General features: G+C 34.7%; 2 protein-coding genes across 13 annotated transcripts in view; one reads left to right on the top strand and one right to left on the bottom strand.

The window, feature by feature from the left end:
- Positions 1–17,007, bottom strand: part of LOC110462079 (cysteine--tRNA ligase, cytoplasmic-like) — a 231,496-nt gene that overhangs the window by 167,675 nt on the left and 46,814 nt on the right. The gene's annotated exons all lie outside the window — the stretch shown is intronic.
- LOC110462080 overlaps positions 1–17,007 on the top strand; it is a 169,306-nt gene that overhangs the window by 117,799 nt on the left and 34,500 nt on the right. The window contains exon 3 of the mRNA XM_021515902.1: positions 13,825–13,931. Coding sequence (XP_021371577.1) covers positions 13,825–13,931 — 107 coding nt within the window. The remainder of the gene's footprint in view (positions 1–13,824; positions 13,932–17,007) is intronic.

Here is a 17,007-nt window from a genome sequence, read left to right as displayed (position 1 = left end):
GTACTACCATGTCTACCACACACCTACTGTACTACCATGTGTACCACAAACCTACTGTACTATCATGTCTACCACAAACCTACTGTACTACCATGTGTACCACAACCCTACTGTACTACCATGTCTGCCACAAACCTACCATACTACCATGTGTACCACAACCCTACCATACTACCATGTGTACCACAAACCTACTGTACTACCATTTGTACCACAAACCTACTGTACTACCATGTCTACCCCAAACCTACTGTACTACCATGTGTACCACAAACCTCCTGTACTATCATGTCTACCACAAACCTACTGTACTACCATGTGTACCACAAACATACTGTACTACCATGTGTACCACAAACCTACTGTACTACCATTTGTACCACAAACCTACTGTACTACCATGTCTACCCCAAACCTACTGTACTACCATGTGTACCACAAACATACTGTACTACCATGTGTACCACAAACCTACTGTACTACCATGTCTACCACAACCCTACTGTACTACCATGTGTACCACAAACCTACTGTACTACCATGACTACCACAAACCTACTGTACTACCATGTCTACAATGAACCTATCATACTACCATCTCTTCAATAAACCTAGGATACAATTAACCAAATTTACACTAAATCATATAAAAACAAATATACAATATGCTACGTACCAGTTCGGTCAATATCTTATACATGTTAAACAGCATAGTAAAACCCAACAATTATTACTTGTAAAATGCTAAACAAACTTATTTCAAAAGTCTTATCACACAATTTTGCCATATCTACAATATTGCTAAAGAAATTAAAGTTTTTTGCCTGTAAAGGACTTAATAATTGAGTTGTACAAGATGGTGTTTCTGTATAGAACTGATGGCTACCAAAGGATACCTGACTATTGAGTTGTACAAGATGGTATTCCTGTTTTATTAAATTCATGGCTATACCGAAGTTAATTTATTACTTCACATGCTGATAATGAACTTGTGAGAATGATTATCTCAAGAAATTGAGATAAAGAAAAAAACTTACACAATTTTTTTTCAATCACAAATTTGGATAAGATGGCATTAAGCATCGCCATAGCGACCTTTAAAGTAATGGATAGGATATCACATGCTTACGATGCTTATAAGCAGTAATAAGATATGAATTACGGGATTTTTATAACAATTTGTAGCTGTTGGGTCGCCACGCATGAGATCTCTATTACTTCTGCACAGACACTTCAATAAAGCACCAAAAAATAGCCATTCAGCCAATACAAATTGATTGAATTTCCAAATACACAGCCAATTTAACTTTCGGAAAGGGCCTGTTGTGATTTCGCTTTCTCCATATAATGTTCCTAAATAGATGTCTCTTTGTTCCTGCTACCAAGATCAACTTATTCGTTTTTGCCTCTTAAAACTGGAGTTAAAATAGATTACACCATTTTTCTTCAACAACTCGTTGAAAAAATATAATGGCATGGAAGCTAGCAGAGGAGTCACCAAGGTTTTCGTAACAGTCAATCAATTCATTTTAGAAGGGTGCGTTTTTTTACAGCTGACTTTTAAACCTCAGTGCTCTTTCGGGATTACTGCAAGGGAAACTACTCCATAGAAAATGTGTGACTTGCTAAAAGCTATCAAGGGACAGTTGTAATGGGGGGATTTTTTTTTCATCTGTTCTCAGATTTAAGCGACATTCCGCCAAAAGCTCTAGGACTAGAGGTGAAAAAATAACCCTACAGGTGAACTGGATACAATCAGACACGTTTGGGTTCCAGTCACCTTTTAAACTTTAGAAGACATTTACTTCAGTGGCAATCATTCTACACAAGATCCCAGACATGTAATTTAATTTTGTTGGGAAAAAACAAAGCCAATCAAAAATCTACTGATTGTAAATAATCAAATCCTTTAGCCATAACTGCTATTATTTAATACTTGGACATATAATTTAATTAGAATAGAAATATGCATATCCTTCGGTAAAATCTAACAGCTTATAAATATGCATGAGAATGATTAATTACACTGCCATGTGGAGAGGTACAAACACCTAGAGGACCAAGATCTGATCTCTGTATCACAGGAATGTTTTCCCTGAGCAAACGAGATATTGATGATAAAGACAACACATTTTCATTCCAAAACTATGGTAATATACAAGTACATTTACATAGTTCGCCATCCCTTGTGGCTTCCCGACACAAAGACACACGGCTTTGAGGTTTACATGGGAGGTGTGGTCACATCCACAAGCTCAAAGTCCAAGATAGACGCCAAAAATAGCATAACGTTACCAAAACATTTATGTTAGCTTTTCCGAACGTTTTGGGTTCATGACCATTTTCTGTATGTGATGAACGCATTTTAAAAGCTATAACGTGATGCACTACATTAAATTTTTTCTGAAAGCTGATGTTCCATTAAAGGAGTTGGCCAAATAACTATGATAAAATTAAATATTCAAGTGCAGGGAATACCATCTGAACTTAATACCGATTAAGCTTCAATATTGGCATACTAGCTCTTTCAATGTAAACTACTATGAAACATGTTTCTCTACAATCCTTCGTGTTATCTTATATATTTGGCAAAATTGTGGCTCCTGGCATATTAAAAATGTAGATGCATACAAGAACCCAACAATGAAATAAATTCAAAACCATGAAATTGAATCCTTTGTGATTCAATAATTGAAATACAAGCATGATCCAAGGTGATGCACTACAGAACTATTTCTCTTAGCCGTCTAACTTTTTGATTCTGGGCATGCACACACAAACACGATAACCTTTCTCAAATATTCCCACGGGCTCTTCCAAAAGACAGAAAAGCATATCTTAGCAATTAGGATGTTATGACCAAATCTGATAAAAAGTGTATAACCTTAAGAAACACATTTAACATATTTAAACAGATGGTATCTTAAACAACGGTATTCCCACCAACAAAACGTATCTCAATTGTTTTTTGAATATTTTATATTTATAAGAACCGATCAATTTCACAGTCTAATAAGACTCCCCGAGAACTACAAAATATTTTATATAACAGTCTTGTTATACAATTACCTAAAAGACAAGAGTTTTGTTGGACAAATTCTAAAGAAACTCTTATCTACAAATAACTTTCATTCTCCAATATAAATCCAAGCATACATTTTGGTATTACCCTACCGAGTTTCAGAACTATTCTGGTGATGTGAATTATGTTTTTTAAATAAAATAACAAAACATTATAAAAAGGATTAGGACAAATTTAACAAGGACTTCTGAAATTTAATACTGAAATAAATAAAGTTTGAAGTGTGAATGCATGTTCTAAAAAGGCCAGTTTACCATCAACATCTTATAAATTATGGTATATCAAATTCAGAAACATGTTGAAGTTGATAGGCTTGAAATACCTCTTATGGAAGAGTACAAGTGTACATGTAGATTATGGCCAACTATCGTAAATCGACACTGTCTAGACCAGCAAGAAATCCTAACCAAAATGCTTGCAATTTTTTGTACAGATTACATTATATGTTAGTGATATTCCTGTGTTTGTCATCAGAATGCCGATCAGATGTTGCTATGTTATTAGCCACGTCTGCCGTTAAACCGATACAGGTATATGTACAACAGGTAGCAATCTACAACAAACAGGAGACCAGCTAATATAACCGGTTCTCTCCTTCACAATTTTTATCCACCATAATAAAGGTCATTTGGGATAGAACAAAACATTTTTATGACAAATATATGAGATGGCCTGATCAAATGATCCCCAAAGGTAAAACAAAAAGAAATAATTGTAGCTGATAGCGGAGTGTGATAGCTGTGGCATTCCAACTTGTAATAAAGCGGGCGGCCATGTTGGATTAAACCTCTATATCATCCTGTAAGACCAGACTGGTGACCTTATACAGTTTAAAATCAAATTCTGCAATGCTCTCTCATATTCTAGCCGGAACTTGATACTACTGATCCGTACTTTGATAATAATAATAATAATTTGAGGTTCTTATATACCGCTTTATCACAACCTAGTTCGTAGGTCGTCTCAAAGCGGTTTAAACAAATTACAAGCTTAAAATTTCAATTCAGTTCAACTTATTCCACTATTCAGTAGGGCTGAGATGATATAGTTATTGATGTACTGCAACACTTAAATAACCCATGCATAAGAGCAGATAGTAGTATCACGCTACATAGCATATGAGAAAAGTTTTTTAAAAAAAATGCGTTAATTTAGCATTTCTGAAGTTACAAAACTGAACCGACATTGGTCAAGGAATTTTTTAATCTGGTGGTGACAAAACTCAACAAAAATGTCTGTTTGAGAAACAATGGAAATGATTGACGGAGAAAGGAAATGTATCGTAATATATATCATACCTTAATAAAGGTATAGTAGACATATTGATTGTATCATCCAGACGGGTCTCAGCCTCTACTCTTTAGAAGATTTTATATTTAATGAACTAAATTATTTTCCTGCAATTGAAAATTTTAACTTAAATGTATGAATATTTTCTGAATTCTTTGTCTGTAAATCTGTGAGGGCATTCAGCACTATAGTATGTGCATTAAATAACAGTGTAGTTCATTCAACTTAAATCTGACTGTTCGCAGATTCTATAATGCATATCCCTGGTAAATAATGCAACAAAACTGCATTCGGTTGCCAAGCAACCAAGTATACGCGATTGACAGAACACGTATCTTGAAGATTTCAATTAAAACACTTCTGATTTATTATATAAACATTATAAGCATTTCTCCAGATGGTTTATAAGGTATCAGACTATTAACCACTTACAATCCCTACCATCCTGGTGAAGGTCTATAACGTCCCTTAGATTGGGCAGAAGACAGATTTCACATATTTTATTAACGTTGCTTTACTTCTAAAATGTAGACATTAATCGATGGATTTTCCTAATGAAATAGACATACAAACACTTAAGAGTAACTCCCAGAAATATCCAAGAATGTACAATACTCTTCAGATATAATTACAGCCATGCTTCAGTGACACTCATGGAATTTAATGTAAAACAGTTGTCAGGAAAAATGGTCAATCCAGTTTCATTTTTGAGAAAAATGTTTGAAAAACAGCGAATGGAATCTCAAAAATGTATTTCCTTCCTGAAAGAGAGAAAATTTGTGGCAAAGTCAGCATGATGTATATTAAATATTTCATCACTTTATCTGTAATTTTGGACTGGTTCCTCTACACACACGAAAAGATCTTTTAAATAAATAATCTTTTATTAAGGAGTTATAGCTATTTGAAGATCAAGATCATGAAAGGAAATGGAGGAACGGCACAGGAATGCTTTTTTTTGCGAAATAAACCAAACTCCAGTTCTACCAGGATAAAGTTATATACCAATGTGTAATATCGGAATTAGTCACATGGCGTCTCCTCTGCCAGGTCAGGGTTACAAAACTTTAATTCAGTTATAAAGGAGCTGGCATGCATAATTGATATTGTAGTTAGCCTCTTAATTACAGAAAACTAATAGAATCACAACTCACTGTTAATGGTTCACAAATACCGAATAAATACAACAAGGTCGTCAGGTCAAGGTCACAAAAACTTAGCAACTTTCTGAATCTATAATTGGATGTTACTGTTTCCATTATGACAATGGAGGCTTACAGCTCCTAGGTGTCAAACACCATATATCACAGCTCCTAGGTGTCAAACACCACATATCACAGCTCCTAGGTGTCAAACACCACATATCACAGCTCCTAGGTGTCAAACACCACATATCACAGCTCCTAGGTGTCAAACACCACATATCACAGCTCCTAGGTGTCAAACACCATATATCACAGCTCCTAGGTGTCAAACACCACATATCACAGCTACGAAATGAAGATGACCAAAAAACAACCACATTTCTTTACCAGATATTAGCAAGTTGCTTGCAGTTATAATGTGCAATGTAGATGATTCAATCTAACAGAGTAGTTCAATTTGATAGTAATTAATACGTTTGTATTACTGCCTTGCAACATTTTATGATTAAATTGGACAATTTATGTCTAATGCCATTTTTTAATATTATCAAACAAAATTGGCTTAGAATTAAAAAAATCTAGTGTTAACACAACAGTTTTTTGGATCTGGACGTTTTGGCAGACTACAATATTGGTTTTCGTAGATTGCTCTATTTTTTGGAAGACTGCTCATACAGTTTTTGGCAAATAACTATAAAATTTATGGTAAAATTATACTGATTTTAGTCATTACTATATTGTTGTTGATTACCCATACTGATTTCGGTAAATTACCCATACTGATTTTGGTAGATTACCCATACTGTTGTGGTAGATTACCCATACTGCTTTTTTTGTAGATAACCCATACTGTTGTGGTAGATAATCCATACTGATTTTGGTAAATTACCCATACTGATTTTGGTAGATTACCCATACTGTTGTGGTAGATTACCCATACTGCTTTTTTTGTAGATAACCCATACTGTTGTGGTAGATAATCCATGCTGATTTTGGTAAATTACCCATACTGATTTTGGTAGATTACCCATACTGTTGTGGTAGATTACCCATACCGTTTTTTTGTAGATAACCCATACTGTTGTGGTAGATAACCCATACTGATTTTGGTAGATTACCCATACCGTTGTGGTAGATTACCAATAATGTTATGGTAGATTACCCATACCGTTTTTTGTAGATTTTGTTTTTTGGGGCTAGCGAGCCACTTTATTTATGTCTTTTTAATACAATTTATTTCAAACAGAGCACAATTTGTAGTCAGATTTACAACAATTTGTAGTCAAATAGCTCTCGACAGCTACCTGTTACCGTCATTGGAATCCTTTTATGCATATGACATAGGGGTGCAGAGTTAAATCAGCTGCCTTAATCAAATCAATAGTTTCTTCAGTCAAATAATGTAAATCTATTCTCCCCTGATGCAAACAAGGTTGAAATCAGAATTTATATGTTTAAACGAAGGATTTGGTATCAAAATTAATGAAGGCATCTCAGGTACGACTCCTAACTGATAGGTTAATGCAAGCCCTTGATGAACAGTTTAAATTAACCAGAGTAATGTCCCTTGCCAAGTGCTCTCCCGCAGAAGGATTGACAATTTCCTGACAATTAAAGAGCAACAATCAAAATTAATGTCTCCTCATTAAGATTTGATATATATATTGCACCTGGTAAGAGCCCTGATGTCAACTGTAGCACCATGAACACAACAACCACATCCGAACGAAACCCGCTTTTAAAGGTATCCATAATCAAACTATCTGTAGCAATTACATTTAAACAAAGACCTTTCAAGGTAACCAGAATTTGCATTAAAAACATCTGACAATTCCATTGATACCGTATTTCTGTTTAATTGTTCCCAATTACAATCAATGTGGGTGTTTTATTTCTCGAATTGATACTGGTGGAAATGAGTAAAGCTGTGCTCTTAAACAGCCAAACTTCACTATGGCAGTTTAGTCGAGCTCATTTCCGCTCCAGTTTGGAAATGCCAAGCAATATGTCTGAAACATACAATGGTGAATTTCTCAGGTTTTCTGGTGATAGCAGGTTACTGGAGACGGCGGTATCATGGTATCTCTGCCCTACACTCACAAGTGCATTAAACAGTCTTGGCCAACTTAGATTCTAGTGAAACAGTTGTATGAGTGCAACATGACGCAACATTTTGCTCTGACAAATATACATCATTTAAAACTATAATCTTTAAAAAAAAAAATATCCCTGATGCCTCACAAATGTATACTTGATTTAGTCTCAAATTATGATCATTGTTTCTATTGTTATCATGATAACCTAACAACAGTGAAGCTTGCAGTCAATATAAACATCAATGAAAAGGAAACTTTTCCCCACATTTTTATGTAATTTTGTCCTACTGGTGTCAGTACAACAAACAGTGTCGGAGAGTTTGTCTTACTATTACTGTAACCCTGCTGTCCCTCTGGTGGTCACAATGCATCATCATGTTCACAATGGTGCTTGTAATTCCATATGTCAGGGCCACAACACAGCAAAATAAACAGTATAGTGAAAGTGATTACAAGAAATATATATGTACGAAAGCTCAATAAATCTCTCTAGTCGACAATATTAAATCACCCAAAAAATTTCAGGTTATCATATCATAATGGTTTCCTGGCAGTATGTATGAAATATTTCGGTTTAGAAAACTGTATTCCAGGAGTGTCAATCTACTGTGTTTAACTTATTGGTAATTTTTATTTACACAATAATGATTTCATGACCTTTAAGCATTTAAAAATATTATTTTCATTAGTTACATGAAGCAGTAATTCAAAATACTTTAAAATGTTATTTAATTTGCAGTGATGCATTCAAATTTTAACATATCATATCAAAAGTAGAAAAGCAATTATCGTTTCTCCAACAATTGTATTCAGTAAAACCGGCCAGTGATAATTAAGCAATTTATATACAGTTTTCAAAAGCGTTGTGAAACAGACTTCCTGTATGTATATGCCCCCGTATAATTGCTATGTAATGCATAGTGTACGTGTTATTGCAAATGGCGGGTTCTATCGGTACTCTGGAGAACGATGTAAATCAGAGAGATGCTAGATCTGGTTCAGACACAATGGAGATATCCAGACTCTCCTGTGGTCCCGTTCCCCTTCTGGTCATGTTTTTATTTCATTTTCACAAAACTGTTTTGTCTGTTTTCTTAAGAAACGGATTACACACTGGACATTGACCATTTGCTGTGCTGGCCCTGTTCATGTTTCTAAACGAGAATCACATTGATTTCTTTTTATACAACAAGCAGAGGAGAACCTTCATACCAATTTTCTGCTAATACAAAAACGGAGGAAGGACTTGAGGAAGAACTGAGGGGTTAAGATAGAAAATAAAATGACTGCCAGTGTCAGTGCTTTGCAATTTTGTTTTTACTAAAATTTCCTTCACATTACCTTAGAACACATACAAACAACTTTATTGTAACACTATACTCAAAATATTAAGCTAGTATCATTTAGCAAGAGGCCTTTATAAAGCGCTTCATCCAGAATCCAATTCAATGGAAAGCACCCTATGATAGGAAATTGCAGAAAGTGTGAATGGTTTGCCTGCAGAAGATACACAGAATGCACGGGACTGTGACAATGATGGGGAAGAACCACAGCATCTCAATCTAGTGCTTCTGTTGACGACCAGAATAGAGGTTTAACGTCTGCAATTCTCAGGCTGCGCTCTATACGTTAACTTTCCAATTCCTTTCCTTAGTCAAAGATTAAGAGTTTATATGAACCCTGGCCTAACAGTGCAAACCTATACAGAGGTTCATTATTACTAGAGTTACAGATTAAATACAGTGCAGTCTATAGAAATTATATCATACATGTATCATTATATATATCTTGGGGTTATCACCAATATGTTTATGGGTTCATTTTTTTTTTAATTTTTAACTATGAAAGTATCAAGCACTGTGGGGTATGACGTGAGTTTTGTATCAGGCAAAAAGCCTTTCATATTTTTATTTTTTTATATAAGATTATAATCAGTAGATAACGCACGACAATTAATGTATGGCCTTACTGTATGTTGTTTGTAATGAACAACAGGCTCCAAGGAAATCGGAACCTGGGAAAATGACGGAAATGAATTTCGTTGCCATTGATCAATTAATTTACTCAAAATGGCATAAACAGGCAGTGTTTCAAAAAATTAGATGGAATTTCAGAGAATATAAATCAATCCTGACGTAAATCATTGCATGCTTGTCAAATTATCTCAATGACGGCTTATAATGGGTGAATAGGGAATAGATATTCACAATCGTGTTTATATATGGTGCATACCAGCACTTCCGTCTGTTTTACGGGAATATTTGTATTATAACATTTGATACAGCATTTCTACACGATAATGACAAAGTCTTTGATACTGAAAACAATGGAATTTACTGACAGAAGTTTCATTACATTATTTTAACTGATACTTGTTTCATTTTCTTTTCAATAATTACACAAATTTAGATAAAAGCTACGGGTGATACTACAGAAAAATATATTTAAACTTACAGAAATATCATACATTTTTTATCAGAATTTTTTAAAACAAAAAATTGAATTTCCTTTTAATATCAATGCTGAGATATATTGATTATGACCATAATTTCTTTTTTGTTTTGTTTTCATTACTGATAATAATCATGATTATTTTTACTAGTATTTTTGTATACATGCATAATGTTAAACAATTGAAATATGTAATCTTTTCAACACTTAAACCAATATATTTGAAGCCATGCAAGGAATTCTGAAAAACATTCTCGGAAACTTAACACAAATTTGATTACTCTAGATAATGGTATACAATTAGCTTTTCCATGAATAATGATTTGGAGGAAATCATTGAGATAGTCCATTGACGAAGTGACCTCCCCAGTGGCTGTGATGATGTGGTGTTTATCAGTGGATGGCCTGATAGCCTCATCACTCCTCATCTTCACGCACGCCTGCAGGCAACATCACAGGCTCAAAATAATAGTTTACAAACAATTTCAAAAATAGGTACGATGGCAGGTGATGATCTATTAAACAAACTGACACATCCAATCAATACACTAGTTGTTATAAAAACTCCGGTAGTTATTCTAAAGGTTCTGTGTAAGATAAAAACTATACTATTGCTGATATCAAGCAATCGGGTCAAATCAGTTTTCCTCTCGAAAAGGCAGGGCAAGATATAAGTTGGATGTGCTAAGATCAAATTTCTACAGTATACTGTTAAACACATTCACCCCTGAAGACACATTTGAACTCTTCCAATTCAAAGGTTGGAATAGTTCATTATGAAACTTCAGGGGTGAATGAGTTAAGCAAATACTTCATGAACTTTCGCAGATTAAGACCAGCACATTATCCACCACTCAAAATAAGAAATAAAGTTATAATCAGAGAAATGGTTTCACAAGTTGAACATTTTTATATTTTCAGACAAGCATTTGCTTAAAAGGAGGGATGGTTGCACTTAAATACGTTGATAGGAGCTGGGTATAGGTCTACAATATATTATGGGATGGTCACATAACATGGGCCCAGTCATATCTAAAATCTGCATTTTTGAAAGGAAACACTTTAGTTGCCTAATTTCACATAAGCCACAAACAATCTTCAATCTGAATATACCAACAATCTGTAAAGGCGTACAAGAAGGTAAGGGCAAGGATCAACTGGAAAATGTACAACAGTACAAGACAACCAGTCTCTAATCTGTAAATAAGACTAGACATTACTTCTTACTTCAGCGAGAGTGCCAATATTTACACCTCAACATTGACTGTAAGAGGTTCTGCAGGCCTAGCAGTAGTTATGTATGAAATTATTTAAATCAGAAATGGTTCTAAATGGAAGTGACGACAGTATTTCTGTCCCAAATGTACTTTTCACAAGTTACCTGTATTGCACAGGTAATTTTTGTCTCTGAGAAACTTACACGATGCACTGTAATCTTCTATTGTGACACCTACTAATCTGTTATAGGAAAGAGTTAATGTAAAAGATGTGCGTCTCCACTACCGGTGATCAAACCTGCCACTCGTTACTCTTCAGTCTGATGCTCATCTGCTGACCAAACAGGAAATTTGCTCCAGTCAGACCAATATATATACTGTCATCACCTTCATAAAATGTGTTACAATCAGTTCGGAACATCAGCTTAGCAGAAAAAACGTTTCCAATTTACCAGCTCAAACAATTAAAACAAATCATCTAGGAGGGGGCTTTATCTAGATGTAAGAAACCAGGAGATTTTGCCATTTTGATTTGTCATGAGTCTCAGAGGGAATTTTGGTCTGTATTTTCAAGCCATCACATCAGAGAGGAGCAAGGAAAGTATCGGCTAAGCTAGTTTACTCAGAAACCATTATAGAGGCCTTCCATCTCTAGAGAGATCTGTCTCAGTCAGCGCCGCACAACAAGTGTAGAAAAGATTTAGTAACGAACATAAATATTTATAGAAAACACATCTTTGTAATTCAATCTAACTGTGATGAGGGGGGACCCTGGAGAGGACGCTCACTTTGATAACATCTTTTTTCCTCCCTCCTAGGGAACGTTACAACAGAACATCAAGTCTATCTAAAATGTTCTACGATGCTATAATGATCAATTCAAATGAGCGGATCAAACAGCCATTTTGAAGACAAAAAAATATTTCCTCGCTATTAGCTGTAAGAGTAGGTTATTTTCCATTCTCCAAAGTGAGAAGAAATATTTCTTCCTACCCGTTTTCTAATCATACAGCCAGTTATAAGCCTCAATTTCATGACACCAAGACGAGGCTAGGATGTACATTATTTTGCTTTTACCCATTTTTTTTGTATTATCTTGATTGCATTTCTAGCTAGAAGCATAAACTGCAAGTTGATATTACAGTGTCATTCTGAGAAATATTAGTCACCATGGCGATATGAGTAGAGAGGAATTGTATGTCCTAGGGATTTGTAATTAGAGGGAGAAAGACTATACACACCTACACAGTCAAACCCAAAGGACATCATTTCAAATTGTCTGTGAAAAATTTCAAATTTGTTCCTTTTAATTCTTCCTCAGCCTAAAAGCTTTTCACAAGCCTAAGAACTGAAAAATTGAACTTTTGACAAACGATTACTGTCCGAAGACAACATGTACAACCTATAAACATTAGTTATGTATACCCAGGTGCAGAAAACAACTTCTGTACAACCGTGTGCCCTGATCAATATTTAATGATGACAATTGCTTTAGTTTTGTGAAATGTGCATGCACTGTAGCTATGTGCAGGCTATTACAAAGCTGGTGTATGCTAAATGAGTTTTGCTGGAACGTCTTCAGGGGTCCTTAGGAGACAGATATAACAGGTCAAAGATACACACCATCTTACAGCCTTCAGGGGTCCTTAGGAGACAGATATAACAGGTCAAAGATACACACCATCTTGCAGCAAACTACAATCAGGATTTTTTTCACTTTTTTTGTGTAATTTTCATTAGTCGGATGTTGAGAGAAGCATTTACACTTGCTCCATTAGGGCAGAGTAAAGTGCATCTCAATTAGCCAAGTATTCGCATTGATAGGGTCAGTATCTGGCCTTACCATTATCCTCAGAGACATAAAATTAATGAAAAATCTACAAAATAGCCATTAGCTTCCCACCCTGTGACCATATATGGACATAAACTGCCTTTAATCTAAATCGTAATGGAGCTTGTTGGTCTCCAGCGTTTTAAACATGATCACCGAGATGCTTTGTCACTGATATGGTAACTTTCCAGGGTTTTTCCTCACAGATTATATATTTCCTTGTCACTGTGCAGAAAAATTATTATCACCTCCGATCGATAACTATGAACTCCTTTTACAGAATGAACCATAAAGCTGAAGTAGATTTTCTTAGTCATGAATGTAAGTTTCTGCCTCAGGGGAAAAGTATTTGCTCCGCAACCAAATATTTAAGTCATTCTACCCTGAAGATACATTTGAACCCTTCCAATTCAAAGGTTGGAATAGTTCATTATAAAACTTCAGGGGTGAATGAGTAGCTTAGAACAGGAAAGAAACAAATATTAATCCACCTGAAGGTGAAAAATGAAAATATCATGATATCACTAAGTTGAAGAATCAAGTCTTTTTTCCCAAAGGTGCGTAATTCAATTTCTGTAACTGCACAGACCTTTATAAGCCAGTATTTGTCCCGACACATTGACTTTTATTTTATGGAGTCAGAAGCATGATTTTACAGAATGTATAAATTTTATTCTGAAAATATTTTAATTTCTTTTAATTCTATTTTCAGCCAATTCAGTCAACAAATACCATGGTTTTCTGTACAAGCAGAAGGATGACACCAAGGTCCTACCTATATATGACCTAAACGGCTGGATAGCAGGCATACAAGCTATGGTAAGGAGCTATTACACACTCTGTAAAACTGTATCACAGTTCAGTCTGGCAATTAATTCCATCTTCCAGAATTCCAAAAATCTGAAACTGCCAATACCTAGCTAAGTTATTTCATATAAGAGTAATCATATTTGTTAAATGTTTGAATCTGTGTGAGGGTACGACATGACAGTGTGAGTGTGTGTCCATGTGCCATTAAATTAACTCATTCACCCCTGAAATTTCATAATGAACTATTCCAACCTTTGAATTGGAAGAGTTCAAATGTGTCTTCAGGGGTGAATGTTTGCAGGAACTTGCCCCCATACTTTCTTAAAAAGCAAAAGTTTTCTTATGATTGAAAAATAAGGAGTACATGCAATTTCGTATGATCGAATGTAGAGAAGATTAAGAAGTTTTAAATTTCAAACTGATTGTGTGTTACACCTTAATTTAACAGGTGTGTTATACCAATGTCACTACCATCAAGTACCAATGGAGGAAAATCAAATCTTTCTTTAAAATATCTTTAATTAACTCACATATACACATTAGATGAAGTGAATCTTGTAATGACCGGATATTACTTGCGAAAATGTTTTTGGAAACATCTCGCGTGTAAGTGATCCTAATGACAATACACTACAAAGAACTAGCCAATCACCTCTCAGAGAGTTTAAACGAAACTAATCTGATCATGTATTATTGAAGTCTTGTCATAGCTTTGATGGACAATGCTAGTCATATTGGCTATACATGTCTCCTACAGAAATTACAAAAGGCTTTTCAGATCCTGATGAGTCTGCTATGATAGTGCTGGACCAGACAAGCATGGCCCCTATTGAGTGCTATCATCACTTCCTGTCTGTTACCACAGTGAGCAGGTGTTATCCTCTGTGATGGACAACACACCACTTGACATGATCTATTCCTATTTACATTTGTCCACCTTTCTCATTATTTGAACTCATTTTTATGCAATTAATTCCTGTCTCCTAGGTTGTTGTGTTGACTTACACTATACAGATAACACCATGGGCAGATGTCCCCCTCCCCCCAAGTGAAACATTGACCCTCCCCTCGTTAGCTTCTCTAAACATCCATCCTGCCATCTCTCACCCATTACAGCTGTGTTTATATCCACCGAGTTTACACATAATTCACCCTGTCCAAAATATGTTAGATTTACTAATAAACTATGTTTATGATTTAAACTATTTATCAAGTTATCAAAAATTTTGTATCTTCTGATGATATAAATCAATATGTCATTTTTTGCTAATGTGTTAAAATTCCTTCCTATAGGAATACAGTGGATGATCGTTTAATTCTCTGTTGTTACAAACTGTTTAGAGATCTCTCTTCCATTAATTTCAAATGGTGAAATAAATCCCGATTTCAAATTCATATGTTGATTACAAAATTATTCAAAACCTAAATGTGATCCATATTTCATCCCTACTAGTCTAATGAGATTCTTATGAACATTTTCCATGTTCTTTAGTAGAATCCATATTTCAAGTTGTACACTGTACAGCAGTATCTTGCTCTGCCTGTGTGTAAATGATGGAGCCTAAATGATGTGGGTAAAATGTAAAATCATACAGCATTAGCTCTGGCTTTCCTAATCATTCACCTACAGCTTTGTCATCAAAACCAAATTGATGGCAGAGAGGAATGGAAACAGAAAGGAAAAAGACCCCCTAACACAACAGCTGCCTTTCTTAACTTAAAACAGTGTTGTTTTTATAAGATTTGTCAAGAACTTTCATAAATAAATTAAATGAATTAAGAAATCTAAAATATTGATATATTATCAGCCCAACACACATTTGTTTATCGGGACAATCCTTGCTGCTGCTGCTGTATTCTAGTGGCCTTCTCTCTATCGAGCAATCTCTCAAATTGAATTTTCTGTTCCAATTGCTTGAGAAAATATCCATGAAAATAGCCTGTAGAAAAATTTACATTTTAATCAAGAATTTTACTGATTTTCTGGGAAATTAAACAAACGAGTTACTGAGAGTCTTGTTTCCCTCCAGCTATAGGCTTTTTTACATTAATTTAAGTCCTTCTAACTATATTATCTAATTTGAATTTTTTCACTGTAAACCATTATTACCATGGAGAAGCTTTAAACCATTATTACCACAACGTTTTTTTGTAAGAATTGGATTTCATATTCCAGATTATAACATCTTTTTTACATGAAAATTCTCAAACTCAATCTAATAAAGATTTATACAATTTCTATGTTTACTTTTTAAACACATTATAAAGGACTCAAGAGTTTAGATATTTTTAATATGTACTTCTAGGAGAGGACAGAAATCATTGTTTAATGAAATTATACAACTTAACTTCTCCAATTCAGCTTCAGGATAAAAAAAATCTGATAAACTTGTTAAAACTCAATATATCAGAAATGACATTTCCATTTGAAAGGAATAAAAAGTAGATATAACATTATAATGGCTTTGGTTTGATTGGAGCTCTATTTGATTTAAAGACATTTTATTGGTACATGATATACAATGAAATTGCATGGGAGAGTTCCCAGCTTAATTATGTATGTCCTCTCCCATTCTTCTGAAGGTTTTATGTCTTTACAACAGTAAACTGTAATGTCGCATTACAATGGTTAGCCATTGGAAGGAACCCCAGCTAAACCAAACCCTGTACTACGAGTGATACGAGACCCGACACCCGCGGAAATGTCGGTGGAGAGTTAACAGTGGTTAGAATGATCCTATCAGTGTAGCTGTATAAATACTACAAATATGCTGGGAAGTAAAGTCAAATTAAACTGGATTGTAGTTCTTAAATGCAATCAATGCTAATCCTTCTAGTTTTACCCCTAAAAGATCAAAGCCACAAGACTTTGAATTCCTTTAAAAAATATATATATATGAAAAGACAACCGTCTTTAAATGTTAAAAGTAGCAGACAAACTGAAGAGTTTGTCCAGTAATGTAAATTTTCCTCCCGAAGATTTCATTACGATTCAGTCAAAAGGTAAACCATATTTTATTCTGTAAAAAAATTAATGCGTTCCTCTTAGCCAACCATAGCATGACAGCAGCCCATTCACCTTGCT

The sequence above is a fragment of the Mizuhopecten yessoensis genome, unplaced genomic scaffold, assembly GCF_002113885.1.
Source record: "Mizuhopecten yessoensis strain PY_sf001 unplaced genomic scaffold, ASM211388v2 scaffold10745, whole genome shotgun sequence".
In the NCBI taxonomy this organism is placed as follows: Eukaryota; Metazoa; Mollusca; class Bivalvia; order Pectinida; family Pectinidae; genus Mizuhopecten; species Mizuhopecten yessoensis.
The sequence above is the reverse complement of the archived record's forward strand: the minus strand, read 5'-3'. Positions and strand labels throughout refer to the sequence as shown.